This window comes from Lepidothrix coronata, unplaced genomic scaffold (genome assembly GCF_001604755.1).
Source record: "Lepidothrix coronata isolate B3197 unplaced genomic scaffold, Lepidothrix_coronata-1.0 Scaffold140, whole genome shotgun sequence".
NCBI classification, from domain to species: Eukaryota; Metazoa; Chordata; class Aves; order Passeriformes; family Pipridae; genus Lepidothrix; species Lepidothrix coronata.
Genome location: NW_016690320.1, coordinates 2100065 through 2127381, shown reverse-complemented (window position 1 = coordinate 2127381; position 27317 = coordinate 2100065). Strand labels below are relative to the sequence as shown.

Sequence of the window (27317 nt, the reverse complement as noted above, 5' to 3'; positions counted from 1 at the left end):
TTCACATTCATTTTGTCACATATTTTAAAAAATTATTTATTACCATTCTGGGCTTAATCATCTGTTTTCCACTGTTCTCTGTTGTCCTCGATGACTGCACTTTCTTGTCTGGACAGGTCCTTAAAATTATCAATCTTTCAACCAGAAATAAATTAATGGAATAATGTCTCAGAATATATTTTCTCCATCTAAACTGAAGCATAAAATAATTTTAAAAGTTAATCTCCCATATTCAAGCATAAAAATATGATATTAACATTTTTATTTTATTTAAGTTAGCCTGCTCTGTAAAAACTTCAGCTGAATTACATGATATAGTTTTCTGAAATTCATTTCCTAATCAACAGCTCTTTTTACATTGTCTGGTGTTTCATTTCCCAATATATATATTTCATATATAGATCATATATAGATATTTGATCTCTTATTGACAATGAATATAAACTCTTGGGTTTTTTTCCTAATTATAAAGAGTTATTTTTCAAAGGTAAGATAATTGGGTCATTATGAATTCTGAATTTTATTTCTTCAAAAATTTCAGCGATGTAAGTTATTATGAAATGGATTTTTAAAACAAATCACGCTGAAATGATTTGGCAGGAAGCAGTTTAATAATAGCGTAAAAAAATCTATGTGCTCTGCAAAAGGAAGAATCTGGAATGAAACCCTTTCAATCAGCATCTAAAAAATATTGATAAAGGGGTCATCATAATCCTAATTTTCTAAAAAGAACGGCATATTTTATTCCAATACATAACTGCAATATGTTACATCATACAGAAGAAAGAAGAGTAAAACACTCAAAACAGCTGGAATTTGTGCAATTGTACTGTTCATCACCACTCACATCACAGCACTTTGTGAAGGAATTGAAGATTGTCTCAGCTACACTGCTGGAGTGGACTGGAAAAATGCAAAATGGAGTCAAAGATCATAACCTCCACAATGAGGAACAGCAAATCAAATAGAATAAACAAAGTTCTTCATAGCATTTCTTCTGCAAGAGTCAGTTTGGCTCTGTCATTGAGCTCTGCCAAGAACATTCTGAGTTTCGGTGTACTGGGTTTTCATGACAAGGTTCTGGTAGTGGGGGGGCTACAGGGATGGCTTCTGTGTGAAGGTGCCAGAAATTTCCCCCATGTCTGACAGAGACAATATCAACCAGCTCTGAGATGGACCTGCTGCTGGCCAGGGCTGAGCCCATCAGTGACAGTGGTAGCACCTCTGGGATATAATGTATTTAAAAAGTTGGCAGGGACAGGAGGTGATCGCACAACTCCTCCTGGAGAGAGGAGTGAGAATATGTGACAGGAACAGCTCTGTAGACACCCAGGTCAGTGAAGAAGGAGGGGTAAGAGGTGGTCCAGGTGCTGGAGCAGAGATTCCCCTGCAGCTCGTGGTGCAGCCTGTGGTGAGGCAGCTGGTCCCCCATAACCTATGGAGGTCCACAGAGGAGCAGAGATCCACCTGCAGCTCATGGAGGATCCCACACCAAAGCAGGTAGATGCCCAAAGGAGGCTGTGACCCTGGGGGAAGTCTGTGCTGGAGCAGCTCCTGACAGGAGCTGTGGCCCTGCAGAGAGAGGAGCCTGCACTGGAGTGGGTTTGCAGGCAGGATTTGTGATCCCACACAGGACCCATGCTGGAGCCTGTTCCTGAAGGACTGCACCCTGTGGAAGGGCCCCACGCTGCAGCAGTTCATGAACAACTGCAGCCTATGGGAAGGACTCAGTCTGAAGAAGTTCATGGGGGACTGTCTCCCATGGCGGGGACCACACACTGGAGCAGGGAAGGACTGTGAGGAGTCCTTCACCAGAGGAGGAAGGAGTGGCAGGGGCAGTGTGTGATGAACTGACTGCAGCCCCCATTCCCCATCCCTCTGTGCCACTGACAGGGAGGGGTAGAGAAAATCGGGAGTGAAGTTAAGCCTGGGGAGAAGGGAGGGGTGTGGGGAAGGTGTGTCTTAAGGTATGGGTTTATTTCTCGTTATCCTACTCTGATTTCATTGGTAACACATTAATTTTTCCCCAAGCTGAGTCTGGTATTGCCCATGAAAGTAACTGGTGAGTGAGCTGTCCCTGTCCTCTCGACCCATGAGGCTTTCATTCTATTTTTTTTCCCCTGTTTAGCTGAGGAGGGGAAGTGATCCAGTGGCTTTGGTGGGCATCTGGTGTCTCCCCAGGGTCAACCCACCACACTCAAACACAGTAGTCCAGGTTCTTGCTAAAGTCTTCATAAATAAAGGAAAATAATAATAATTAGTACAGATAATAGATAGAAAATTAAAATAATTTCTTTGAAAAGGGAAGAGTGATAAATAAATTGCAACGCAGTCTGATTTGAATATGGCAGATAAAATAAGAAAGATTGATTATTTCACAGTTTGATATTCTATTTCATGGGCTGAACCATGTGTGAAGTACTAAAAAATTCTTCTTTTTCAACAGCAGGACTTTCTGACTTTAAAAAAGTCATTAAACTAGAATGATTTATGAAAGCTTTTCATATGACATACATGTGTTCTTGGTTGTTAATTGATGTATTATTTTTCTGCTCCTCAGAAAAGCGAACAGATAAATCAGCTGTCTCTGGTGCCATTAGACTGAAAATCAATGTTGAAATAGAAGGAGAGGAGAAAGTTGCTCCCTATCATGTGCAATACACCTGTCTACATGAGGTATGTAGGAGAAGTTAAAGTATACTCTACAGAAATGACTATTCTGTTGTTGCAAGGATGAGGAGAAAAGGCTACTGAACATTAGAACACTGTAACAAATAACTGCTGACATACCTCAGGACAAGTTTATTTTAGATTTCTCATTTTGTATTGCTGATGGCATATCAGGTTCAGAAGCAAAGGCAGGACAATGTAAGACCAACAGATCATTCCTGCCAGTAGGTGTTAGAAAAATAAGAGATAGAGCCAGATAAGCTCTCCCGGTACTGTGTTTTGATTTAGCACTTTGATGCTCCTTACATGTTTTCTGACATAGAGAATATACAAACATTTCAGTATATTACAGAAATAGAGCTATTAACTCTGAAGGATTTATTTCGTCCTACATTAATTCATATCTTGGAGAGAGTGAGAAAATGCAAGAGAAGCACAGACAATATAAAATTTCATTTTCCTGTCATCTAGATTGCTTTTGTCAACATTGGAAAAAAAATCATCACTGACAAAGCAGTGTGTCTTTTGAAAGATTTTCCTAGTAATTGGTTCCCCTTCCCTCAAATAGTGAACCACGTAGAAATTCTGTTCCGAAAATACAATCAGTTTCTGAAAGCTGATAGTTAATATATGGCTGAAAGTTCAGCACTAGTGTGTATCCACAAAATCCCCTTGTTCACCATTTGTAAAACTGGATATTCACAGGGCATTTGTGCTGATAGATTTTGACCTGCTATTGCTTTAAGATAATCCTTTAAGAGGCAGTTATGGGCTAATTAGCAAAACTGAAAGTATTTCAAAGTTTTAGGGTCTTTTTCACCGTTGAAAACAGGAAATAAAATTGGCTGCTCAGTTAGCTTTACTCCCAAGATTACTAAACTGAAATTTTATTGCACCCCTTGCACTGCTTGAGAGGCATCTGCCATATTTCTGTTATCTTCCTGTAACTTACAGGTCTCAAATAATGAATTTGAAATTTATTGTTCACAGAGCCAATTAAAGTTGAAACACTAGGTAGTAAGTGTTACAACATCACAATTTCATTCATTAACACGGGCAATTAATAGATAAGCTTCTGCAGTATTTTATGTTGCAGTCTTTCTGTGCCAGTTGACTGTCAGGACTTCATATCAAGGAGACAGAGCAATGCTCTGAATCACAAGCCTGCTGAGTAGTCTGTGCCAGTCTTCAGAAAAATAAACAATAAAAAACCCCTGGCAATTCATATATTAATGACTATATATAGGATGTATTTTCAGAATGCTACTTAAAAGCCTAAATTCCCTGTTTGAAACGTTTCTTACCTTTAGAATCTGTTCCATTACTTGACGGAAGTTAAATCTAACGGGGTTGTGAAAATCCCTGAGGTGAAAGGCGATGAGGCCTGGAAGGTGTACTTTGATGATGCTGCACAAGAAATCGTGGATGAATTTGCAATGCGCTATGGAATTGAATATATTTACCAAGCTATGACGTGAGTATTAGCAGGTCTGCTTTTCTGCTCTACTCTCAAGAATCTGAGGGAATAGATGAGTTCCAAGGCTTCATGCTTTCATTCTCCATTTCTCTTCCATTCCTGATTTAAATTTTTGTTATCATTTTCGTCCATTTGATTCTTGTTGAAGTGCTTCTCATCTGCAGTGGAATTAAGATATATTATAAGCATTTATGAGCTGTTACTGGTATTACTGCTAATGCATTTCTTAATCCTTATGATATTCATATATAGGAGGGCTCAGAAAGACTTGCGGTGTTCCAGATAGGACTGGGGTGGTAGAACAGGGATTCACGAGCTCTGTGCTCTTTTCCAGGAGTACAGAAATCATCACAGAACAGCAGCAACGTCTGTAGTGAGCTTCCATAGTATATGTAAATAATAAATGCAAACTGGTTTTGACAGTATTGAAACCTGCTGCTACACTGTCCATTCTAAGCAGCTGCCTGAACACTTTAGAACACAGCACCATTTAGCTTAGAGGCCTGGAGGCATGAGAGCCCCATCATGTATTCTCAGTTGTCCAGTAAAAAGTTTTCTGGTGAAAAGGACTACAGTCTGCCCCTACTGGAGCTGTAGGAAAGCAGAGGACTCCAAAGGAGTTCTCTAAAGAAGAAATAGAGAATTCTTTTTCTTGCAGAAAGCTGATATTATGGAATTTTGAATCAGAATGTGTCTCTCATTTTCTCCATCTCTTTACCTCCTGAAAAGTCATATAATAAGTATGAAGGCACATAAATGTATGAAGTTTTCTTTTTATTGCAGGATATAATGACACCATCTGCTACTGCAATGAGCATGTCTTTCACTTTATGTAGCTCTCTGTGAATTATTGTACTGTACATCTAATAGAAAGGCAGAGGATGTCTTTGTAATATATACATTTTATTGCTTTTCCTTCAAGGACCTTACACAGCATTGCACAGAATAATTTATTAAACTTGACAGTTCCTGTGTGGTATCACATATCTTAACTATATATGGAGAAATTCATGCACTGAGTTTCCTGAATATTTTTGTTTTCGTGTTTAACTTCTCTTTAGCCATGTATGTTTTTACATCTTGATTAAGGTATGTCTCTTATTAACTAGCACGGTATTATAGTTTTATAACTTGATTTAAAATGGTATGGTGTTTTTACCAAAATGTTAATGATAGTGTTGCTCCTGCTGTGTGTATCAAAATGAATTCAAGGTTTGATGAAAGATGAATTCTCAAGAGCTATTAATGCCAAGGGAGGGCTGTTATTACTGGTTTGCATTACGAAATAAAGTACTGATCTTGATTAGTGTTTCCTCTTAACTATAGCCCAGTAGTTGGTTATCTCAATACCACATGGCAGTATTTCTGATGGACAACTTGAACTGTAAAATTATTTTGAAGTTGCTTTTTCTTCATCTCTTGATGTATACCAGTAATGTGAAATTTGCCAGAAAAAGTTTGAAACTGGTTTTAGAAATTCAAATGTTACATAAGTCAACATTGCAAAAATAGCAATATAACTGATGCATTTAAAGAACTTTTTCACTTCCAGTGTTAGAAATGAACGGGTTATGTTTTCATATAAAGATGCTTTTCTTTTAATAAAGAAGATACTTAACTTTTATCTTGGTAAACAACATAACACAGAGATATTTATGAAAAGGAAGTAAATTTACTCTGAACAACTAACATGGAACTGGGCAAGTACTGCAACACTTTTTTCAGGAATCCTTACTCAGAAATTCTAACCAAGCCATTTTAAGTTAAATGACCTACTTTGCCTTGTCCTCTTTTTGTTCTTGCTTTTTTCTATACCTTTTCCACCAAATTTCCTTGCTGTTGGTGACTGCAAGCAAATTTTTTGAAGGCAGGTATAATAAGAAAGTTAATTTAATATTGGTACTCACAGGAAATAAAAGCTAAGATTTCACTGCCCCTATACCCATGTCCTTTTAAATGTTACTTGTTAATAATGAGCCCTCCCTATTTGAGGGGAAGGCCTCATCCTGTGTAAGTTAGGAATAAAATCAGTAATGAATGTAATCTCAAATAATACTTGGAGAAGAATACATATTCATATATATCATTTTGCTGATTCACCTGCAGACATGCCTCAGAGCATTCAGACTTTGAGAAGAAGAGTAGTGAAAAAAATAGATCTGTCATGAGGAATTTTCTTTTGGACTATTATCTGTTGGGTTTACTTCTTTTTATGAGATCACCTTTTTCTTGTGGAACAATTTTAGTGGCTGGAAGAAAATGTACAGTTATTTGATTTGGAAAACAAAATTATCAGATTCCATTTGGTAATGAAGAGCTCCTACTAAACAAAAGCAATTTTCTACCATACATCAGAGAGGGAATTTGAATGTAATCGCTTTGCCCAAAGGAATATTGTGTAAGCATTCTTTGCTCGAGAATCTAGTTGCACAGTACTTCTACTGCATGTCTCAGGATAACATTGCAAATTAAAATGTTTGCATTTGTAAATGAAAAACTGACTATGCTTTAATACTCCATGATCCAGACCCCCAAGAGCATCCACATGCTCTTTATCAGGCTCACATGAGTTTCAGGATGTTGTTAATGAGGTGCTCTTTTTGTCTGAGTGTAATTTTTAGTATTCAGATTTGTTTCAAAATTAGCTACTGTATAAAGCTTCAGTGCCACTTAATGATAGTCAGTTTTGACCCTGTTAAGTATGGGTAGATGGCCTATGCTGGAATAGAAACATATGCCCTTCTGCATTTCTGAACACAACAAAAATCTTATTAAGCTTCCCTAAAGTACCCCTGTCTAGAACAATTTGGCATCCTGTTCCAGTACAGCAGTAAACAACCCAACTTGTTTATTATTGCTGGTTCATGCCGGTGGCTTTGTCATTGTGATCCTCTTGTGTGATCCCTGATGATTTTTTCCTGGCTCTCAATATTTATTTATATTTATTCCTTTAGAGCAAAGAAATAACACTTCAAAAATATGCTGTTGATATTCCAAATACACTGAGTATACTCATACTGGAATGTGGATACCAACCCAAAAGGTATCACATAGGTGGTTACTTATCTGCTCTTAGTCATTGTCCCCAGTTAGACCTTTCTCATTAAACTTATAAGAGAATGAATTCAAGCTTGATTGCAACTATTGCTGAAGATAGAGGCATCCACATTTCTGTGAGAATAAATGCAGTTAGTTTTTCCCTGAAGATGCCCACTTAGAAGGGGTGTCTTACTCTCAAGACACAGGTTACAACTACCCAGTTCCTAAGCAAGGAAATCTGCTTATAAATCACCACATGTGGAATTCATGTGAGCAGAAAAACAATCATTGACCCAAAGTCAAAAAACACCAAAAAGTCTGCTTTAGTTGCAGTAATTACAGTTCTTTGAAATCTTGACCAGACAGATTCCATAATCCACCCTTCTTTTTTATGATTATTATATTCCTCCACTCATCATGGAGTCTGTGTTAGGAGAAGAAATGAAAGACAATTACAGTCATTCTTATATGGCTCAGAAAAGATTTTTTTTTTAAATGAATAGCAGCCAGATAGGTGCTGTTAGCTACAGGAATAGTATGTGTAACTCTCAAAAGTAGAAACATATATGTGTGAGAAGATAGGAGAGAAAATAGCTACCACAGAAAACAGGAGGGGAAAGCAGAAAACCAGCTCAGTGATCTGCTTGGCCTTTATTTTGATGACTGTGGTGATTGATGGCAATTTATGCTGTAAATTCAATGTCTTGAAGGAATCATACTGAAACTTTATTTACCTACATATATTAAGCCTCCTCTCCTCCATCAAAAAAACCCAAACATTTTTCCTCTCATTCCTTTTTCAATGTAATTTATTTCTCTTTAAGAGGCAAAAATCAGAGCACGTATTGAAACAGTGTTTGACTAGACACTGAAATTATACATAACATCAGCAACCTGGATTTACTGTGTAATGGAGTCAAGTGCATTAAAAGCTCTAAGATCTTTGCTTCTTACTGGCAAGAGTCACCACAGGTAGAAGCTAATGCTCCTCAATCAGTGACATAGCTCTCATTCCAGCAGGTTAATGGACATTAACTATGTCATCTCGTTCTCCTGCTAGTCTTCAATTACTGTGGCAACATTGCAAAAAGCACACAAATCGCCCATTAAACTAATTTTTTATTGATGGCATTTGCTTGCTGAGTACAGCACATGAATTTGCCTTCTTTCTTCACCAATTCACAGTAGCAGAAGTAGTGGAAGAATCACAGGCACTGCATGTTAGTCAAGAAATTGCACAGAAAGAAAGTTGGAGCAAGCAGGCCTGGTTTTAGATCTGGCTCTAGCTTAAACAATGCAATATTACTCTAAGATGTGTGAGACTTAACACTGTTTTCTGTGACATTTTCTACACACTAGAAATTGTTAATAACTCATGTTATTTTGCTGCTCTTTGAAAAGATCTACAAAAGCAAGGAGGGAGGTTCCCTTTGGTTTATATATGTTAGCAAGCAGAAGAAAGCCAGGTGGCTTGCAGGTGGCTGATAACCTGAGTTATCAACACTCTCAGAGTCATGACCCATATTGCATGTGATATATTTAATAGGTTCTGTGAGCTTGAGAGATTTTAATTAAACAAAGGAGAGAAACAAAAGCCTGTCGCTTGATACTTTATCATCATTTTCACTAACACAGGTGAAATGGTGCAGTGATACAATGAGGACATAAACAAATTACACTAAGAGGTTTAATTTTTCCTCATGACAAATTGGTGCAATTTGGGACTATTTTAAATATAAGAGGTCAGTACAGGTCATGGGTAGCTCAGTGTGAAATGGTTGGAAGAACCTGCAGAAGATGCCATGCCAAACTTAAAATGTTGACCAGAACTTCGGGAACATGGTCTGTCATGTTCCCTGAAGGCAAATGGCACAATCTCAAAGGCTTCTCATATAGAGCTGCTGCTGACTGCCCCTTTTGCCTGCCTCCTCACACAGCAGATCATTCTGCTATGTTATAGGTATGACTCTAAGGCCAGTGGGGTTATTAGTGCCTTCTTATCTCCACATTGGGGTTACTCATACGCTGAAGGCCTTTAGGTCCACTAGAAAATTTTTGGAAATTAAAGGTCACCGGTAAAAGTGTATATTCAGTATTTTGGTGTCATATTTTTGAAAAATAATTCTATTCGTTTGTACTTATATTTCTCAAAATTCATGTGATTAATATATCAGGAGAGATTTCCATTAACTTTGAAGGTTATCTTTCGTGGTAAGAATCACCTGACATCACTATTGTATTTTATTACAAAGGAAATTATTATTCTTCTACTTGACAGAAAACATGTGACATATAATGACAGGTTCTCCTAAGGGGTAGGGAGCTGTGTTGTGTTTTTGTCAGATTCACACAGTGGTATTTAAAAGTACTTCTTGAAAATACTGGCAGTGAATGAAAGGTTTGATATTATCCTATGAGCACATAGCTGGGAATGCTGAGTTCTGGTCCTGGCCCAAGTGATTGATCTGTGTGTAGATTTGAGCAGTTTCTCTGTTTTCTAAAACAGAGATGACAAAACTTACAGATCAACCTTACAGGAGGGCTGAGAAATGCTTGTAAAGCATTTTGAACATCACTACCGTGATACAACTTGTAAGTATCAATATATATCCCTACACTGGGGCAAGACTGTGTGATACATAAACCCAGCTTGAAAATACTTTAAAGAGAGTCTAATGGTAGAGAAAACCCACCTGGCTTGGCCTAGAAAGGCTGCAAATACAGAAACACCACACATATGAGGACTGTAGCCTTAGATTCTCCTTAATATGTCAGAGATTTTGGATGATACTATAAAGTAGCAAAACATGAATACGTGCTGGGATTTTCTTTAGGTATTTTTACATACATAGTTAATTACTTGATTTTTTTCTTGGGAATTATGGTTTAAATTATAAGTGGATTTATCTTGAGTAAAATGCTAAAGAGTTAGAAAATTACCATTTTAGAAGTTTTCCTGCCAATTACCTTTCAATTACAGGATCAGTTGACATACATCTCCTGTGCTTTATTTTTTTTAGGAAAAATAAATAGAAAAATGCTTTCATTTATAGATCACACACATGTTTTGAGCACTCACTGGTAATTAAAATACACTTTCAGTCTAGAGCACTTAAAAACTTTGGTCCTGTGTTGACCACAGTGATCATGCAACTGTCGTGAGAGGTGGATGTGTTCAGCATCACATTTACCTTACTGCAAGTAGCTGATTCTATTTTCAATCTTTTCCCAGGTTCTGTAGCCTGTTTCATTGACTAAGGTGCTTGAGGAGAGCAGTTTGGTCAATAATTTTATGGTATCTGCCTCTGATATCTAGGTATGGAATGGATGTCAAGTGCATTAATGAAGCCTGAATCCTGAGCCTGGGCCCTTGGGGAGTTTGAGAATTTTCTTTTTTAACACATCTGTGACTTGACACAGATTCCTGAAGTAAACTCCAGTTGAGATGTCTCCTTTGCCAGCTAAATGAAGAGCTGCAGAGTGCTTGGTTTGTAGTGGTGTTAGTGACTGACAGCCCAGGGCATCTTTTACGCCCATTTGTGAATCTATAGATGGGCATCTGTAGTAAAAGTCTGTGAACTGAGACAGGAGTACTGGAAAAGCAGAAGCAAGAGATACTTCATGTGATGCTGCCTTGTGATTCACTCCATTCCCCCTAATTTCCCTTTTAAATCTATAGACTAACAGAACATGAGTTGTTTGGTAGATGGAAAATTGCAGATTTCCCCAAAGTGTTATGAAAAAGGCATCTATAAATACACTTAAGGGATCTGCAAATATACGGAGTCAGTGACATGGGGGACTTGTTGACAACAAAATACTGTTGTCTCTTCAGCAGAAGCAAGTTTCTGCAGCCCTGGAACATCAGAAAGCAGGAATATAATTAATAGGGTCAGTCACAATAGCAGATTGAAGCAATTTAGAGGACTGCTGAGACAATGAGCGGGTATCAGAAAGAATAATGCAGGTAGAGTGAGTTTGTGTGCAGGCTTGGAAGAAAGTATGAAGAGCTCATTTTTTATAGCTTTAGGAACAGGAATCCAAACACAAGATGAAAATACTCTTGAATGATGTCTTGAAAGATGATATGGGCAGTGACAGCAGTAAAGGGTACTTGGCCTAAATCCAGCAGGATGGAGTTCAGTCGTACCTTGTGTTAATTTTTTTCTTGGAAGGGCACTAGTGCCCAGGTGGTTCAGGCCCAGCACACTGCTCTGCCTTATGCTCCTGAGGAAAAACAGGAGAGAGGAGCCAGAGTCTCCAGCTAAGAGGAGCATGTGGCCAAATCAGGACCTTCAGTCATAGAGAGAGCTCCAGAGTGACTGGAGTTTCTTCATCCTTTTCTGTAGGACTGTACACTCATTTTCACCGTCATCTTCTCTGCCTAATCCCCCTCATTCTCTTTCCTATCTATGTACATTTACTCTTTATCCCTTTATCTCCTTCCCAGTCCTGCCTAGGAATTTATGTTTTCATGACATTATGACATTAGGAATTTACGTTTTCACTCTCCTCATGTGTTAGAACTTTCACCCATCTTATACCTCTCATGTTTTCTTGTGTTGTAAACTCCTTGTATGCTACAATACAGCATCTCCTGCTGTGTTAAACAAGTAAACAGTGCTGCTGCTGCTACATTACAACTCTGGTTTGGGCTGCTTTGGGTTTAACAGACTGATTACCTAAATTTTACTGCCCTGAATCAAAGTGGAACAGTTTCAGTTATGGCCTAAATCAAATCAAGGTGGACCCAGAAGTTGCTTTCATCAATAATGTAGTTTAAAATAAAAGCTACGCAAAAGTGCTTGAGTCTTTTTGTTGGCAACAATTAAATCCTTTTATGCTGTGGATCTCTGTGGCTTTTTATGTTGATAAGTTGTGTTTTTTTTTGGTTTTAAGGTTTTGTTAGTAATGAACATTTTGCTTAGTAGTAATTAAGATAGTTAAATCATGGTTTTTTGTTTAGGATTAACAGGGTAAGAACCAAATGCGAATTTGATGTGTTCAGTTTGCAAATATCAGTGTGCAGCAAGCAGCAATTATATCAAACATGTCTGGATTTTCCTCATATGCATCTGCACAACTTTCCATGAGGTAGCTTGAAAGTTACATCATTGGAGCTGAAAAGAAATTGTGGTGAGAAAAAGAGCAGATTCCTTGCCACCTTTAATAACTGTTGGTTTATTTGAATTGCAGGCACTTTTCCTGTCTATCTTCTAAATATATGTGCCCTGGTGTTCCAGCAGTTATGAGCACATTGTTGGCCAATATAAATGCTTTCTATGCTCATACCACAGCAGCAACTAATGTATCTGCCTCAGATCGCTTTGCTGCTACTAACTTTGGGGTAAGTGGACTTTCTTTTTTAATAGAATTCTAGTCTTTTCTTTTTTTTTTTTTTTAAGGCTGATACCAAAGGTATTTTTGATTTAACAGTTTTCATAAAATACCATTTATTGACATGAATTAAAATATTAATCATAATTGAAATTTATTAAACACAAATTACAGTTGTTTCAAGTAGTGATAGAGGGACTAGCACTCTTCTCCAGTATTAGAATAGTAGAGACATTATGAATTTTAGGATTTTCAAGACAACATTATGAAATTATACATTTGGATGAGTAAACCAAGAGACTTAATTTTGGTTTTGCTTTTGTCTTCCCATCAGAAGTCAGAAACATAATTATCAGATTATCATCAGTAAATAAATGCAATTCCTGCCTGGAAAAATGTGTAAATTTTTAGTTTTGCAAAAAATATTTGCTCTGGATGCTAAAACAGATTTTGGGTTGTAACAAACAGTGTATTAAGAATAGCATTCCTGCATACTTTTATCATACAGGGCCTCAAATACATGAAATAAACATTAGTTTGTATTTCCTGAACACGTATCTTTGAGATAGAACTTATGTCCCTCAATTCACTTTGTGTAGTAAACACACCAAAGATTGATTTCTGTTATTATTACTGAATTCTGAATATGCTCAGGATCTGATGCTACTGCTTACAGCCATAAATAGTCCAACAGTTAGTTCTAAATACTCCTAAAGTAGTAGTGACAATATATTTTGAAATTTAAGCCAGTAAAAAAATTTTTTAAGAATTCCGTTGTCATTATTTTCAAGTCCACACAGTAATTTTTTAGAGAAATATTTACTCTCAGTATCAATTGATTTTTCTTTTAAATGTTCAGTCTGGTGGAAATGCCCACATATAAATTTAGCCAGGGCTGGGTCTTTAGTTTGGAGACAGCTTGTTCTTGACCTGGAACCTTATCTCCTGCTGCTAGAGATTTGCTTTGAAAGAGGAATATTAACCTGGCTCCTTCACTTTAAAGGAAAACATTTTATGGTCAAAAATCGATATTAGAACGTTTGTGATTCAGTTATTGTATTACCATGACAGTACAATATTTCTTTGTTCATACTCAGGTTTTCCTTTTAGAGCAGATTGATGGGTTTTTATGGAATGACTCCATACTGTTGTTGAAACCAGGCTTCTCTTTCAATGTTCAAGCTCTATTAGACCTTTGAGTTTGATGCAACTTTTGCAATTTAGAATGTTTCTGCTGGATTTTTTATTCTTTTTTTTTCCATTTTTCTAATGATCAGAACTACTTTTATCCTCAGAGATTAAGTCCTTTCTCTGATGTTAATGCCAGTTTAACTTTGACGCAATTCCAATCCAATTCATAGTTCAACAGATGGGTGGAAAAAGAGTAGTAAGCATCACTAATAGAGATTTGGAGCTCTTTTTTCAGACAATTGACTTATAGGCAAAATATTAGATTATTTTTCTCTCTTGGGTCAAAAGGCATTTGTTAGTGAATAGCTGCATATCATTCATCAAAAAGAGCATCTCAAATTCAAGTCCTCAGGCTACAGCTGGGAATGATTTGGCTGACTGAATATTTCAGTACAGATTTATAACATGACAAAAAGTTCCCTTTTGATTGATCCCTTAAGGGAACTGTGCCAAATTAGTGGCTCTTGGTGTAGGTTAGTTCTCCACTGATGAGAGACAGTGCACAAAGACTATTTTCAAATTACTGCCGATCATATTCGGGGGAGGGTGTGGGTACAATCAGTTCATCCTGAAAGGTATCAGATCTTGCTACTTCCAGAAGTCTGCTGCTTTCACTTAGGCTGATGAGGATTTCTGCACACTTTTGTGCAGCAGACTATGGAATATGTTCTAACATGGTAATTAGAAACTCTCATTAGTATTGCTACTCAGCTGGATATCTCACAGCAAAATATTTTCTCTGCACCTTCATTTGTCATGATAACAAGTTAATCTCCACATTTGAGATGGAAAACTATGGCGGCACAGTATTACTTAGCTTATTCCTACAAAAGTCACTGTTTCTGAAGTATAATTTTCAATCATACTTTTATGCCAAATTCTACTGTAAATGAGCGTAATTTCTCACTCATTAAAGAGAGGGGGAAGTGCTTTCTTCAAGAGTGTAAGCAATCACGAGGTAAAATAAAAGAAAGGGAAATACTGCATCAGATAGTCTGTGTTACCTCACTAATGCATTGCACAGCTGCAGTTTAATGCATACCAGGTAAATCTCAATATAGCATAGAAAGGGAAAATCAAGTGAAAAAAGATGCATTGCCTGGCCTTGAAACACGGATATTTCAAACCAGCATTTATATATGAAACAATGGAAAGCAAACTGAGTTTCAAATAAGTTGAAAGTGAAAAGCAGCTTTCTGAAACCCCACCAGTTACAGGAACCTGCAAAATCTATTCTTGTTTTCTTTTTCCAGAGAGAAAAGTTCATAAAACTGCTGGATCAATTGCACAATTCTCTGAGGATTGATTTATCCAAATACAGGGTATGTACAATGTATTCTATCTAGAGCTGACATGAGATGCCAAATTCTTTGGAACAAAAATTTGCTTGAACAAGCAAAGCTTGAACAAGAATTCAAGCAGTTTAACAACAATATTTTTCCAATTTGAAAAAAAAAAGTAAAGGGAAAAAAAGGGGAGGAAAAAAAAAAGAAAGAAAAGAAAAACTTAGTATTTTTTTTCCAAAAGGTAAGAATGGGTCAAGGGATGAGCAGACATTCAAGAAAGAGTATGATTCAACAACTTTGATTAAATTAGTCTATAACTAGTCTATAATTAAGTTAATTCATCTGGGAATGCTATCCAGATAATATCATAGCATGAGGTTATTTGGCCCATGTTGCATTAGTAGGAACCCATTTAAATAACACTTCTTCCCATCAGTCTGTTAACCCAGAGATCATAGCAAAAATTATATATATTATTTCTTCACTAAGATTACTACTGCATTTATGCCCACAAGTGATGCGTGTGCCATGAAAACTGATAAATTATTTAAATTAGCAACAGTTTCCAGTCTTTTTCTAGTATTTTTTTACTCCATTCATGTTTTGGAAATATAACACTAGTTTGAATCTTGATATTACAAATACAGGAGCATTATAAAAAATGTTCCTAGTCATGTCAAAGGGATACTTGTCACTGACTTCCTCACAGGCAGAATTCAGGTAACATGGGAACACCTCTAATCCTTCCAAGCAGCATCTTAGTTTTCCTAGAGGGTTTTGAACTAGTTGTTCAAGGATCTTACCTGTAACCAAAATTTTGCACTCTTCCTCTCTTCCTGATTCACCAGGATAATTTTCCTGCCAGCAATTCTGAAAGACTCCAGGATCTTAAATCAACTGTGGACCTGCTTACCAGCATTACTTTTTTTCGGATGAAGGTATTGTCCTTTATTTGCACAATGACTCCAGATTAAAAAAAATAAAATTAAAAGCTGTTACCATTTATTTTCCAGGACAATCATACTCTAGTTAATATTCTTAATCAATCAATCTCCTTTGATTTTAATTTAAATCTTTCAGGTTACTGATGATCATTGAAGGAAAGTCATTTTATTCATACTTTGTATTCACAATGTGATAAAAGCCATTATTTAAAAAAAGAAACAACTGTATTTTCCTTTTTTAACTGTATTGTTACATCTCCTGAAGAAAACAAACATCTTTTTAATTAGTTTAAAATCAAACCACATGAAGCAAACTCAGTTAAACTCCTTAGGAACATGTATCATGTAGAATAATATTTTCTTAGTAATATCATAAAATCAGAAGTCAAACAGCAAAATAGGTCTGATAACTCTATTTGCCTTAGTAACTCCAAAGGTTGGTATCTAAGTGATCACGTACTGAAATAGTTTGGAATAGAATGATACTTTTTAATGTTACTGAATAAAAAAACAGAAACACAAAACAACAGTTGTTGTAATAGTATGTGATTTTACTGCATTAGGCACTACATAAAGAGAATTAAAATAATCCCTTAAGTTAAAGTTGAAATTAATGTATCCTAAAGTGGAGGGAAAAGCTGAACCCTTTGCTCTAAAAATTAAAGTGCTATTTGGCTGATATTCTTATTCAGAAGAAAGCATGTAATTTTATGGTTTAATTATTTCCTAAATAATCAAAGAACTTTCAGGGTGCAAACCCTAAGATGTAAAGGTGTAAACCCTGGGGTCTCTTTCAACATATGAGTAATTTCATTCAAATAAAACTTAGCGATACAATCTGCTTGCCTAACTTAAGCATGTGTTTTAATGCATCTTTGAACTAAGATCATCTTAAGTCAAAACAATTTTAATTTTTTTTATTTTATTATATTTCAAAGCTTTTCATTCTGCATGGCAGAACTATATTCAATGATTGGATTTGCTGTGTTCCATGTAATTCTGACATTCTACCATTTACCAAATATTTTATTAGGTCCTGGAATTGCAGAGCCCACCTCGAGCCAGTACTGTGGTGAAAGACTGTGTAAGAGCCTGCCTGGACTCAACTTATAAATACATTTTTGACAATTGCTATGATCTCTACTCCCAATTAGTGGATCAGGTAAGGTCAATATGAACTTGTTTCTTGCTCATTCATTATTGTTAGTTTACCTTAAGTGAATAGAAAGCCTTCCAGAGTTCCTTCGTATCAAAGCTCTCAGGTTGTTTTCATTTTATTTATGGTTGAAGGAGCAATATATCATAAATACACCCACAGACAGCTATGAACTCAAAAATGTTTACCAAGCTGAGTTTCAAAACAAGCATGTTAACTTATAATTGAGTCATCGCATCAGATATGACTGTAAAATTGTCCAGTGGTTTTAGGGAAGCTGACATTACATTGATTACTTTTCATTTAAGATCTGTAACTGGAAAATAATTTTTGAAGATCTAATATTTTACTTTAGCATCTTTAGAAAAAAAAATATTATAATTTGCTGAAAATTATATACTGTCTTTCCAGCCTTATATTTTAACATATATGATGCATGCTTGGATCCAAGCTTTAGTAACAACTTTAAGAAAGCAGAGGATAATTCTAAAACAATTCTTAATATTAGTCTGTCAGGCTGAACTGTCAATGCAAAATAATTATAGCATTTGTTGTATTCCAAATGTGATTCAAAATCTTCGAGAATGTTGCTTATTTTTTTCCTAATATATGGCCAGAGTTCATTCTATAACATTAAAATTAAGAACTTAAAGGAGCATCACTGCTTTATCACATTACCTCTTGTTTCTTGAATTTTCTTTCTGGATAGTTCACTGAAAAAATGGTATTACAGTGACTATTCCATCCTTGAATGGGATTATTTGTTTGACAAAAGCACATTTTCTGTGTAGTATGTAACTAACAGGAACACTCATACTATTGATATAAGACATCAAATTTCATCTGAAAGTACATTTTGTTTAAATCCAAAATATTAATTACTATATTTCAGGAAAGGTAGTATATGCTCTTTATTCACCTTTTCTGAAACGAGAATTTATTTTCTAATGTTGGATTCCTGTTATGTGAGAAAACTTAACTGTAGCTTTGAACATACAAATTTCTCACCAGCACCATGAGCACTCCACACCCTGAGTGCTCGTGGATGTGTTTTTCCTACAAAAGATTATATTGTAAGCTGAGGAGGAGTATCAAGTAGTAGAAGGAGCAGCTTCAGGCATCACATCTATTTACATCATAAACTGCTCTGTTTTCTTGCTAATGTTTACTCTGCAGCAATTTGATCTTGTCTGTTAAATATAATATGAAGTGCTGCTACACTGGGTATTACATAAGTCTGCAGTTCATCAGCAGATTCCAGCAATTTTAGTAAACAGCTGAGAGTGGTCTTACTTCTGCAAAGCGTTGTAACACCTGCAAAAGCTTATCTGTAGTCAAAAAATTCACTGCTTTTTTCTCTGAATTCATAAAACAGTTTAGCCTGTCTAATTTAAAAGATGGTTTTAAAATGCAGGGATATTATAGTCCTTCTGTTTGGTAGCGAATGTAAAACACACTTAAGTGATGGTCCTCTCCAAATTTCTTTTTTGAAGCAGGATAGGCAATGTCATTATATTATTTTTCTCTCACCCACCTCTACTTAAAGATAACTCCTTAATATAGGTTAAAGGTATCTACTTAAAGATATGAACTCCTGAAATAAAATAAATAAATAAATAAATAAATGAAAAATCCACAAGCATTCACTCAGTTGGAAAACTGAATTAACTGCATTTCACTGTATTTCTATGTTTCTTGTGTTCTTTTTTCACAATATCTCCAGCAGGGGTGGTTTTACATAGAAACGTTAAGCAGACAAGTGTCTGTAGAATTACAATCATTAGGAAGTGCAAGAAACTTCAGTGAAGATTTGTAAAAAACCCCAAATTTAAAATACAAATAAATAGACTGCATTCAAAATAATTAATTGCTAGCAGTAATCAAACAACAATCGTATATAATCTTAATGCCAGACAAAACTTTGTTTCACAGCAGGTGTGGGAGGCAATTCTGAGAAATATAATTAGTCTAGCTTTAATAGAGAGATGAGTAAAATAATTCAAATTACTATGTGAATTCTGCATCAGCTCTAGAGTTGTGTTCACCATTATCCTCTTATAGTTTCCTATCAATATATCCACATGTACATTTGCTTTTAGGAACAGCTGAGTATACAGCTTGTTCAAACCTATAGCTCTGGAGGTTTTCCAGCGAATCCAGGTGACTGCCTTGTGGTACCACTGTTATAATAATGAAGCAGTAACCAGTATTTTAATTAACATTTCATTAGCTTTGTGTCCAAACCCCTTAGTCCAACTACACCATATTCCACCCTTAAGCCTTCTTTATTACCCATTCTCCTATCTCTGCCTACCTCCCTGTCAGATAAGGTCTCCTCCTCTCAGAGGCAGGAAGGCAGTTCATCCCACGGTGGAGGTGTAGCACAGGAGGCTCATGTTTTAGCTGCACAGCTGAGGTTTGAGCTGTGAGTGCTGAGAACTGAAATCAATGAACCCCAAAGCAACAAGAAATGGTTCAGATGCAGGTCAGCACCTGCTCTCACTCAGGGGAAAGCCTGGCAGCTGCTGTCCTGCCCAGGCCCACGGGGTGCTCAGCCATCACCTGCCTTTGCTTTTGTCTGCAACCTGAAACTCTCAGAGATGCCTGCTACAGTATCTCTAGAAAATATGTTTAATGTCTGGATGTGTGTCATTGTTTGATTTTTGGGGTGAAAATAGAACGATGAACGACGACCTTGAGGGTGCCCAAGCTGGAGTTTTGGGGAATTTATCACTCTAAGAAGCGCAACAAGTAAATTACAAAATATGCTCGGCAGCCTCTCTTTTTATTACCCTCTACCTTTGTGTCAGACACACAATCACTGTTATAAAGCTAATGTCTTGCAGCAAAATATCACCCTGGGGAACAGCTATATTTCTTGGGGTGAAGCACAGCAAGTGTTAGCAGCATGCAAAAATATCATACTACAATTCCACACCAGAATACAAGGAAGAGCTGATGGCAAAATACAAATGAGTCCTACAGAGAGTAAAACATGACAGCCTGACAGTCTCACTGACATGTATATTACTGTCCTCATTGTTCCAGACGAAGCCCTCTGATGAGGAACTACCTAGTTCCTTTTGCAGCAGATGCAGTATTCTCTCTTTTTAATTAACACTGATCTGAGTGAAGTGTTTAGTCTCCCTATGTGGAAAAAAAAAAAGACTTGAAAAAGTAGTTTTGGAAGCACTTTGATAACTTGCTGACTTAACTTACAGGAGAGTGGAACAAGATGATCTTTGATGTCCCTTCCAACCCAAGCAATTCTATGATTCTGTAATGATTCTATGAATAGGGATTCAGTTTCAAATAAGAAAACACTTTAGGAGTTAGTTACTGTGCAACAGCATTGCTCAGGGAAATTTCTCACAGGCTGTGAATGCATGTTGATTGTCTGCAAATAGTTTCTGGTTTTCATTATTTTACATACATAAAAACAGAAAAAGAAATAAAAATTATATAAAATTCTAAAAATAGATGTGTGTGATATATAAATGTCTATATATGTGTATGTTTGATATATAATGCATATTGTGTATCCCCTGGGGATTCTTAACATCTTCCAAATGACGTAATATTAACTAAGCAGTTTAAAAATACAGAAGTACCATTAAAATTAATATTTCATCATCTAAGACTGGTATATAAAATAGCCCTCTGTAGCCTCATGCTAATCAGGTCTACTCTGCTGGTTTCCATTCAGTTTTCACTCTATCACTCTTTATAGAGAAAATATTATATTCTGAAAGGTAGCTTGGGGTATTAGACAGCCATAGATAAGTTTCTGATATCATAGGATTGGACTTTGAATCAAAGTCACACAGATACTAACGTGTATTGATTGCACATAACAAAATAAAAACAAAGCAATATAAACCCAGACATTCATTCTACAAACCGGTAAAATCAATGACGAGAGAAGTTGAAAGGCCTGTGTACCTCAGATCAGCCTTTACAGATTTGTCTCAGGGTAATACAGATGTAGATTTTAATTCTGCTTCCCACTGTGCCTGCAGTTGCTTTCTCCACCTTCAGTCAGTGTTTCAGAGTATAAAATATGTTTGCTTGTCAACAGTTTAGCCTTTTTTTTTTTACTTGAACTTGGAAAAATCCCTCTATATTTTATTTTTCTATTATCGAAGTCCCAGCAACTGATTTTGATGGCTCTGTGCTGCATGATCCATTGTTTACATATATGAATTCAGTTCATATATGCAAATACATATATATAGTCATATATATATATACTCATATATATAGTAAAAGGGAAGCTGAGAAAACATGGTTTAATGTAAGTCAAGAATTTATTTTGATACATATCCTATGAAAAATTGCTCTTACTTCCTCTTTCAGATTTTGGTATCTTCTATGGCGAAAGACAGAGTTATAAATCACCTAGTTTGGATGTTACATTAAAAAAAAACCCCACATAGAATCTGCACTATTTCCTGTGTTTGTAAATCTTTAGTGAATAACATGACTTCTCTCTAAAGATATTTTTCTATAAGGTGTTTGCTACAACTTTAGAGTGATCCTAAATACAAGAAGTAGCCAAGTCAATTAACATGAGTGTATAAAAACCTGTATTGACATGTCTTGATGGTAAGACATCATCTGGTATTACTTGTCTGTTTGATCTGCCAGCAGAAGCCTCTCAGGAATATCACTGTTTTGCCTTTGGCCAGTTGTTGAGCTTTTAAGTACAAGACATCTTATGGCATTTCATGGATCTGTGCATGGGACAGCACTACCTCCCAAGTGATGTCAAGATATTTTAAGTGGTTTCACTTTCCTAAGTGAAAAGACTGGTGAAAAAGAAAGTGATTCTGCTGATTGGCAAACTTTCATTTGTATCAGTACTTCTGAAAGGTTTCTTGGTTACTGTAAGAGCCATCTGTGATTTTAGCTTGTTCAGTGCTGGATCAAACAAAAACAAAAGACAGGACACTTCACAAAATGATTCTTTTTAAAAGTCAAGAATCATGAATAGCTTCTGTTTAATTAATGATTTTGTCATCTTGATATATTGAGATTTTCTCTTCCTCTTGACCTTTGCAGTTTTATTTTTAAAAAAATTCTCAGTATTGTTAATATCCTCTGCAATGATACACAGTGTTTAGTGGCTCATATATCTTCTCACTGTATTTGTGCCAACATGGCACTCATTGGGTATATCAGGTATATTAGTATATCAGCAGTTCATATTCTTATACTGACAGTTTCTTCTAATGAATATAACTAGAGTGAGAAAAAAGACTCTTACTATTACCAAGATAAGCTTTTTCCACTTAATAGACCACACAGTTAACTATGTTTATACTCCAGAAACTCGGTCTGTAAGCTATTGTAAGCACATATTTTGCCTCTGTACAACCTAATCTAACCTTGGCATTTTAAAGCCCCTTTACACAACTTCTGCACAGCCTGTAAATACTCTGTACTAAGTAGATGTGTATGGTATTATTTCCTGAAGGGAGAGGACGCATGTCATGGAGAATTGGTTGGATGTGGGACTAAATCACAGGACCGAGACATGAGTTATTATGATCACAGTTGCAAAATTAGAGAAGATAATTGTTTGGTTTTTCAGTTTTTTGAGACCACAGTGAAGGAAAAACTTGCTCTTTTATCTAGTAAGGGGGTGTTCTTACTGACTGTTTGCAACACACTGATGATGAACCCATGTCACCAAAGCTGACTTCAGCAAAGCAGTTTGGAAATCGAACTTGCAGTGCCTCTAAAAAGTGTTTCTTTTAGTTACAAAAATGTTAAAATGCAAGTATAATTATATGATGTTGTGCCCCCACTCCCTTCTTCTACAATGTTATGCTGTTTACTGCTCCTCTCAGTCATGTCAATAGAAACATTTTGAAGTCAAACACACTACACCACTGAAAATTTTTTTTCTATATGAAAATAGCTTGTTCTCAAGTTATTTTTTATTGCAAGATGGAACTTTCTTCTGTTGTTTTTTCAACCCTGCAACTACTCAGTGCAACCAAATTTCCAGCATTGTTTTACCCCATTATGATGGCACTGCACCAAACCTGCCAGAGTTGGAGAAGCATTTGGACAATGCTGTCAGACACAAGGTGTGATTTTTTTGGGGTTGCCCTGTGCAAGGCCAGGAGTTGGACTCAATGATCCTTGTGGGTCCCTTCCAGCTCAGGGTATTCTATGTTTCTATAATGCTTCCATGAAGGTATCTGTTGCTAGAAACCACATAAAACAAATAACAATGCCAACTATGCTAACAATGTAAAAACATCTTGAATGATTCTGAGTGTTTCTAATACACTAGTTAGACTTTAGGATAAAGAATTGAAATTACTGCTGGGCATGGGCAGAATATGCACTTTTATTTCAAGGCACACAACTCCATCTGTTAATGAGAGACTATTTTAAGAATACCTTCTCTGGGGCTTTTGAAAGGACCATATTGATTTTTGAGAGATATATGTTTCAGAGAATTTTTGTAGAAAGAGCCTCCTTATGCAACTACTACTTTGTAAATTAGTTACTTTTTACTATCTCTATTAAAAAAATGAATTTCACATTCTGTGATTCACATTCACAGTCATGAAAAGCTCTCTGAGCTACATGTCACTCACTGCAAGTTGTTTTCTGTGAAATATAGTTTTTGTATAAGATGCTGAGATAAATGTGAAGTGGCTTTGTCCTCTACAACTGCCTTTCAGTTGATTTGATTTAAACATGCACAAAACTCTGAGAAAAAGATGGTATATCGGACATAAATCTTTGATATAGAAACAAGGCCTTCTAATAAAAATACAGTGTACACCAATGAAAGCCCTTGTGAGTGACGTTAATGCTCCAATGTTCATTTCTGTTTTGAAAACACCCTCCTTAGCATGTGTTTTTAATTGCCAGTGACACCAGGCCCATCCTCCCTTGTACCTGAGCTTTATCTCAGTTGCTTTAGACATTTGAAGTGGTACCATTTGTAGTGCAACTGAGTATGTAGCTGTGTGATTAATGACACTTTTCTAAAATATTCCACAGTGGCCACAGAAACAATTTCAATTAAGTGCTGTTGAAATTCCCTTTCTGCCATTTTAAATGCCGTTAATAGATAAAAGTTAATTGAGGTTAAAATTACATTTAATTAATTCGCCATGACACTGATACAATGTTATGTCTATTCAAAAAGATACAGGATCCACTGAAGTGGTCATATATGGACAAGGAATGAAAAGTACAGGGAATATATGTTTAAATTTGCAGTATCACAGGCATATGTTCTTTCTGACTTACTAGCTGAGACCCCTTTCTATCTCAGACAGCTGTGTAGAAGAGGCAGAAATTCTGTGTGTATGTATCTGTGTATCCATACAGAGCTAGAAATATTTATTTTCATCTTTGGGTCTCTGCAGTGAAGTTATTTAGTGGACATTAATAAGGAATCTGACCCTTCTGTCAAGCAAAGAACTGCAAAATACTTTGTCTATGAAATTGTAGGCTAAGAATTCATAAATGAAAACTGTAGATGCAAAATCTAGCTGTAAGTGCACATTTTAATTAAACTAAAAAATACAAAATTCTAAATGAAATAAGGGGAAATTTAACTGCTTCTGCATTTAGACCATACAGCGTAGCAGCTGTTAGGCTGAATATTCTCAATGTATAATTCAAAACAAAACATTAAATACTCTTCAGCATTGATTTGTTTGGTCTTTATTGTGTAGAGTATAAGTTCTGCCTCAGCAGAAAATTTTACCTGCACTCTGTTTCAGCACAACAAAGAATTTAAGAATGTATTTAATTAAAGTGTAGACTTACACCAAAAATAAAGCCTTTATTGATCTTCTTTGCTGATGTGACAGTCTTTGCACTGTCTATGTTTTTTAATATTTGTCCACAGCCAAGTACAGTACTCCATAAAATCTAGTCTGAGTTGGATAACCAGTCTTTTTCTAAAATTTCTGAAGATTCTTAGCTTGTCACACTTCCTGGCCAAGTAACAGTCTGTAGGTGAAAATCCATAATATTTTTTCTAATTGCTCTAGTAAAAACATGTTCAATCTTGTTTTAACAGAGTAAGAAACAAGAAGTTCCTAAAGAAGAACAGGGACCAACAACAAAGAATTTGGATTTCTGGGCACAACTTATTACTCTGATGGTCACCATTATAGATGAAGATAAAACAGCATATACACCAGTCTTGAACCAGTAAGTAATTAATTCCCCATGAAAAATTAGGAATCATGGATTTATTAAAATAAGGACAGGAAATATACTTGAATCAGTACTTGTAATTTTAAATAGAATCTAGCTAGAGGGTTTTATGCAGGATATAACATTGACATCGTTTGATAAAAACTTAGTGCTCTGATAATGGAAAGAGAGTCTTCTGTTTTGGGAACACTAAAGACAGGTGGTATATGAACCATCCCAAAAAGTTGAGTAGCAAAATACTATGCAAGAGAACAAAATGGATAGAAAGGAAAGTTCAGTAAAAAGGTGTGATGGCATTAATGTTATTATAGTATCTTCATGCACATAGTGTTCAAATCATGCTCAGAGTCTTTTAGGTATGAGTTTTAGGGATTTATTTGTAACAGAATAATGAACTTCACAGAAAGAACCTCTCCAAATTTACAATTGGCTAGGGAGAAAACCTAGCCACACTGACTTGAAAATTTATAAAATGGAGAGCAATATCCTAGAGATGGAAGTTGACTACTCAGAATTGACAGTGTAACAGATGAGGGAGGTACAATCAATAACCAAGACAAGTCAAATAACTTAAGGTTGATGCAGTAGTAGAAAAGAGAGAGCCAATCAATAAATACAGAAGGAGGAGACAGAGTGCTGGGTTTGAACACAAAATATATAGGAGTGCAAAGGAACATGTTTCACATCTTACAGCTGCAGAAACTGGCTTTTCAATTGAAATGCAACGTGATGAGGCCCCAGGGAAATGTTTTAGCTCCTTTAGCTCTTCAGAGCTATTTTACAGAGAGACAGAAAATCTGGGCACAGTCTGGCTGTAATGACTTATGCAAAAGTTAAAATTGAAACCTACAGCTGTATTATGACAGAACAAGTAATAGAGGTGTCTGTGGTTGCATTTAACTGAATGGTCTGAGGGGGAGCAGGAATAAACCTGTTTCTTTCAGCCAGGATAGGGTAAATACTGAAGGCACTCTGCACATTGAGATGTGTTTATTTGTTGATAAAAGATACCATACTATTTATGGACTTGAAATATAATCAACAAAGAAACCTCCTGGAAGATATTTATTTGCCTTCTGATTTTTACAACTTAGTGTGAAGTTTCTCCATTAACTTTTTGTCTGACAGCTGTGTAACAAATACACTTATTATAAAACATGTACCTGAAACAAATACACACATGCATTTAATTTCAGTCTCTTCATTGAAATTAAACAAGTGTAATTGGGGGTTAATTATCCTAAAAAGTTGTTCTAGCTATATTTTTATACAAATGTGAGGGAGAAAGTAAAGGGATAAATAACAGAGTTCTAAGGGGATTAGTAGGTTCCCTAAAGTACAGCTGAGTGATTGTGTAAGATGTGAAAAGAGAATCAGGAGTGGACGGAATTGGGACAGTTTAAGGGAGAGAGCTGGTGTCTCTGACTTCTCTCCCATTTTGTTTTGTAAGTGGAAGAGTGAGCACAGGGAATAACATGTCTTTGAGAAGTAGGAGACATGAAGAGCAAAAGATGAAGAGGCTGTGAGGGGAAAAAAATTGCAAAGCTATTCAGTTGCTTTGGATACCTTTTTTTTTAAAAAAAGCTTCTCCTAAAACAAAAGCAGCTTGTAAAAACTATTGAGAACAAATGACAGCCTCTTCCTCTTTGCTTACCCCAGAAAAGAAGATAGATTAAAATGAATGAAAAGGAAATATAAGCTGAATACTTAAGAATATTGCAAAACTATGATTCCTTATCAGGAATACATGGCCATGGAGTGTCTCAGTGGAATATTCAGGCCTACATCCATTTGAAATCTATTTTAGAAATGAGGTAACTGAAGATCCTCAGGAGATCTCCAAGCATTCTGATAGGAGTTTTCACAATTTTATAATGTTGCTCAGAATTCTTTTCCTCAACCATTTTTGGAAACCCTATTTTTATATCTACCTTAGAGGCAAAAATTATGCTGTGATACAGTAGTTTGAACTGTGTCAGATTATGAATCCAAATGAAACATGACATGACTGCCTCAGC

At 36.0% G+C, this 27317-nt stretch overlaps 1 protein-coding gene across 5 annotated transcripts in view; it reads left to right on the top strand.

Annotated features, from left to right (window-relative positions):
* UNC13C (unc-13 homolog C) overlaps positions 1 to 27317 on the top strand; it is a 142767-nt gene that overhangs the window by 59639 nt on the left and 55811 nt on the right. For all 5 annotated transcript variants that reach the window (XM_017827549.1, XM_017827550.1, XM_017827548.1 and 2 more), the window contains exons 12-18: positions 2561 to 2676; positions 3981 to 4144; positions 12383 to 12533; positions 14968 to 15036; positions 15849 to 15938; positions 16978 to 17106; positions 25160 to 25293. In XM_017827549.1, coding sequence (XP_017683038.1) covers positions 2561 to 2676; positions 3981 to 4144; positions 12383 to 12533; positions 14968 to 15036; positions 15849 to 15938; positions 16978 to 17106; positions 25160 to 25293 — 853 coding nt within the window. The remainder of the gene's footprint in view (positions 1 to 2560; positions 2677 to 3980; positions 4145 to 12382; positions 12534 to 14967; positions 15037 to 15848; positions 15939 to 16977; positions 17107 to 25159; positions 25294 to 27317) is intronic.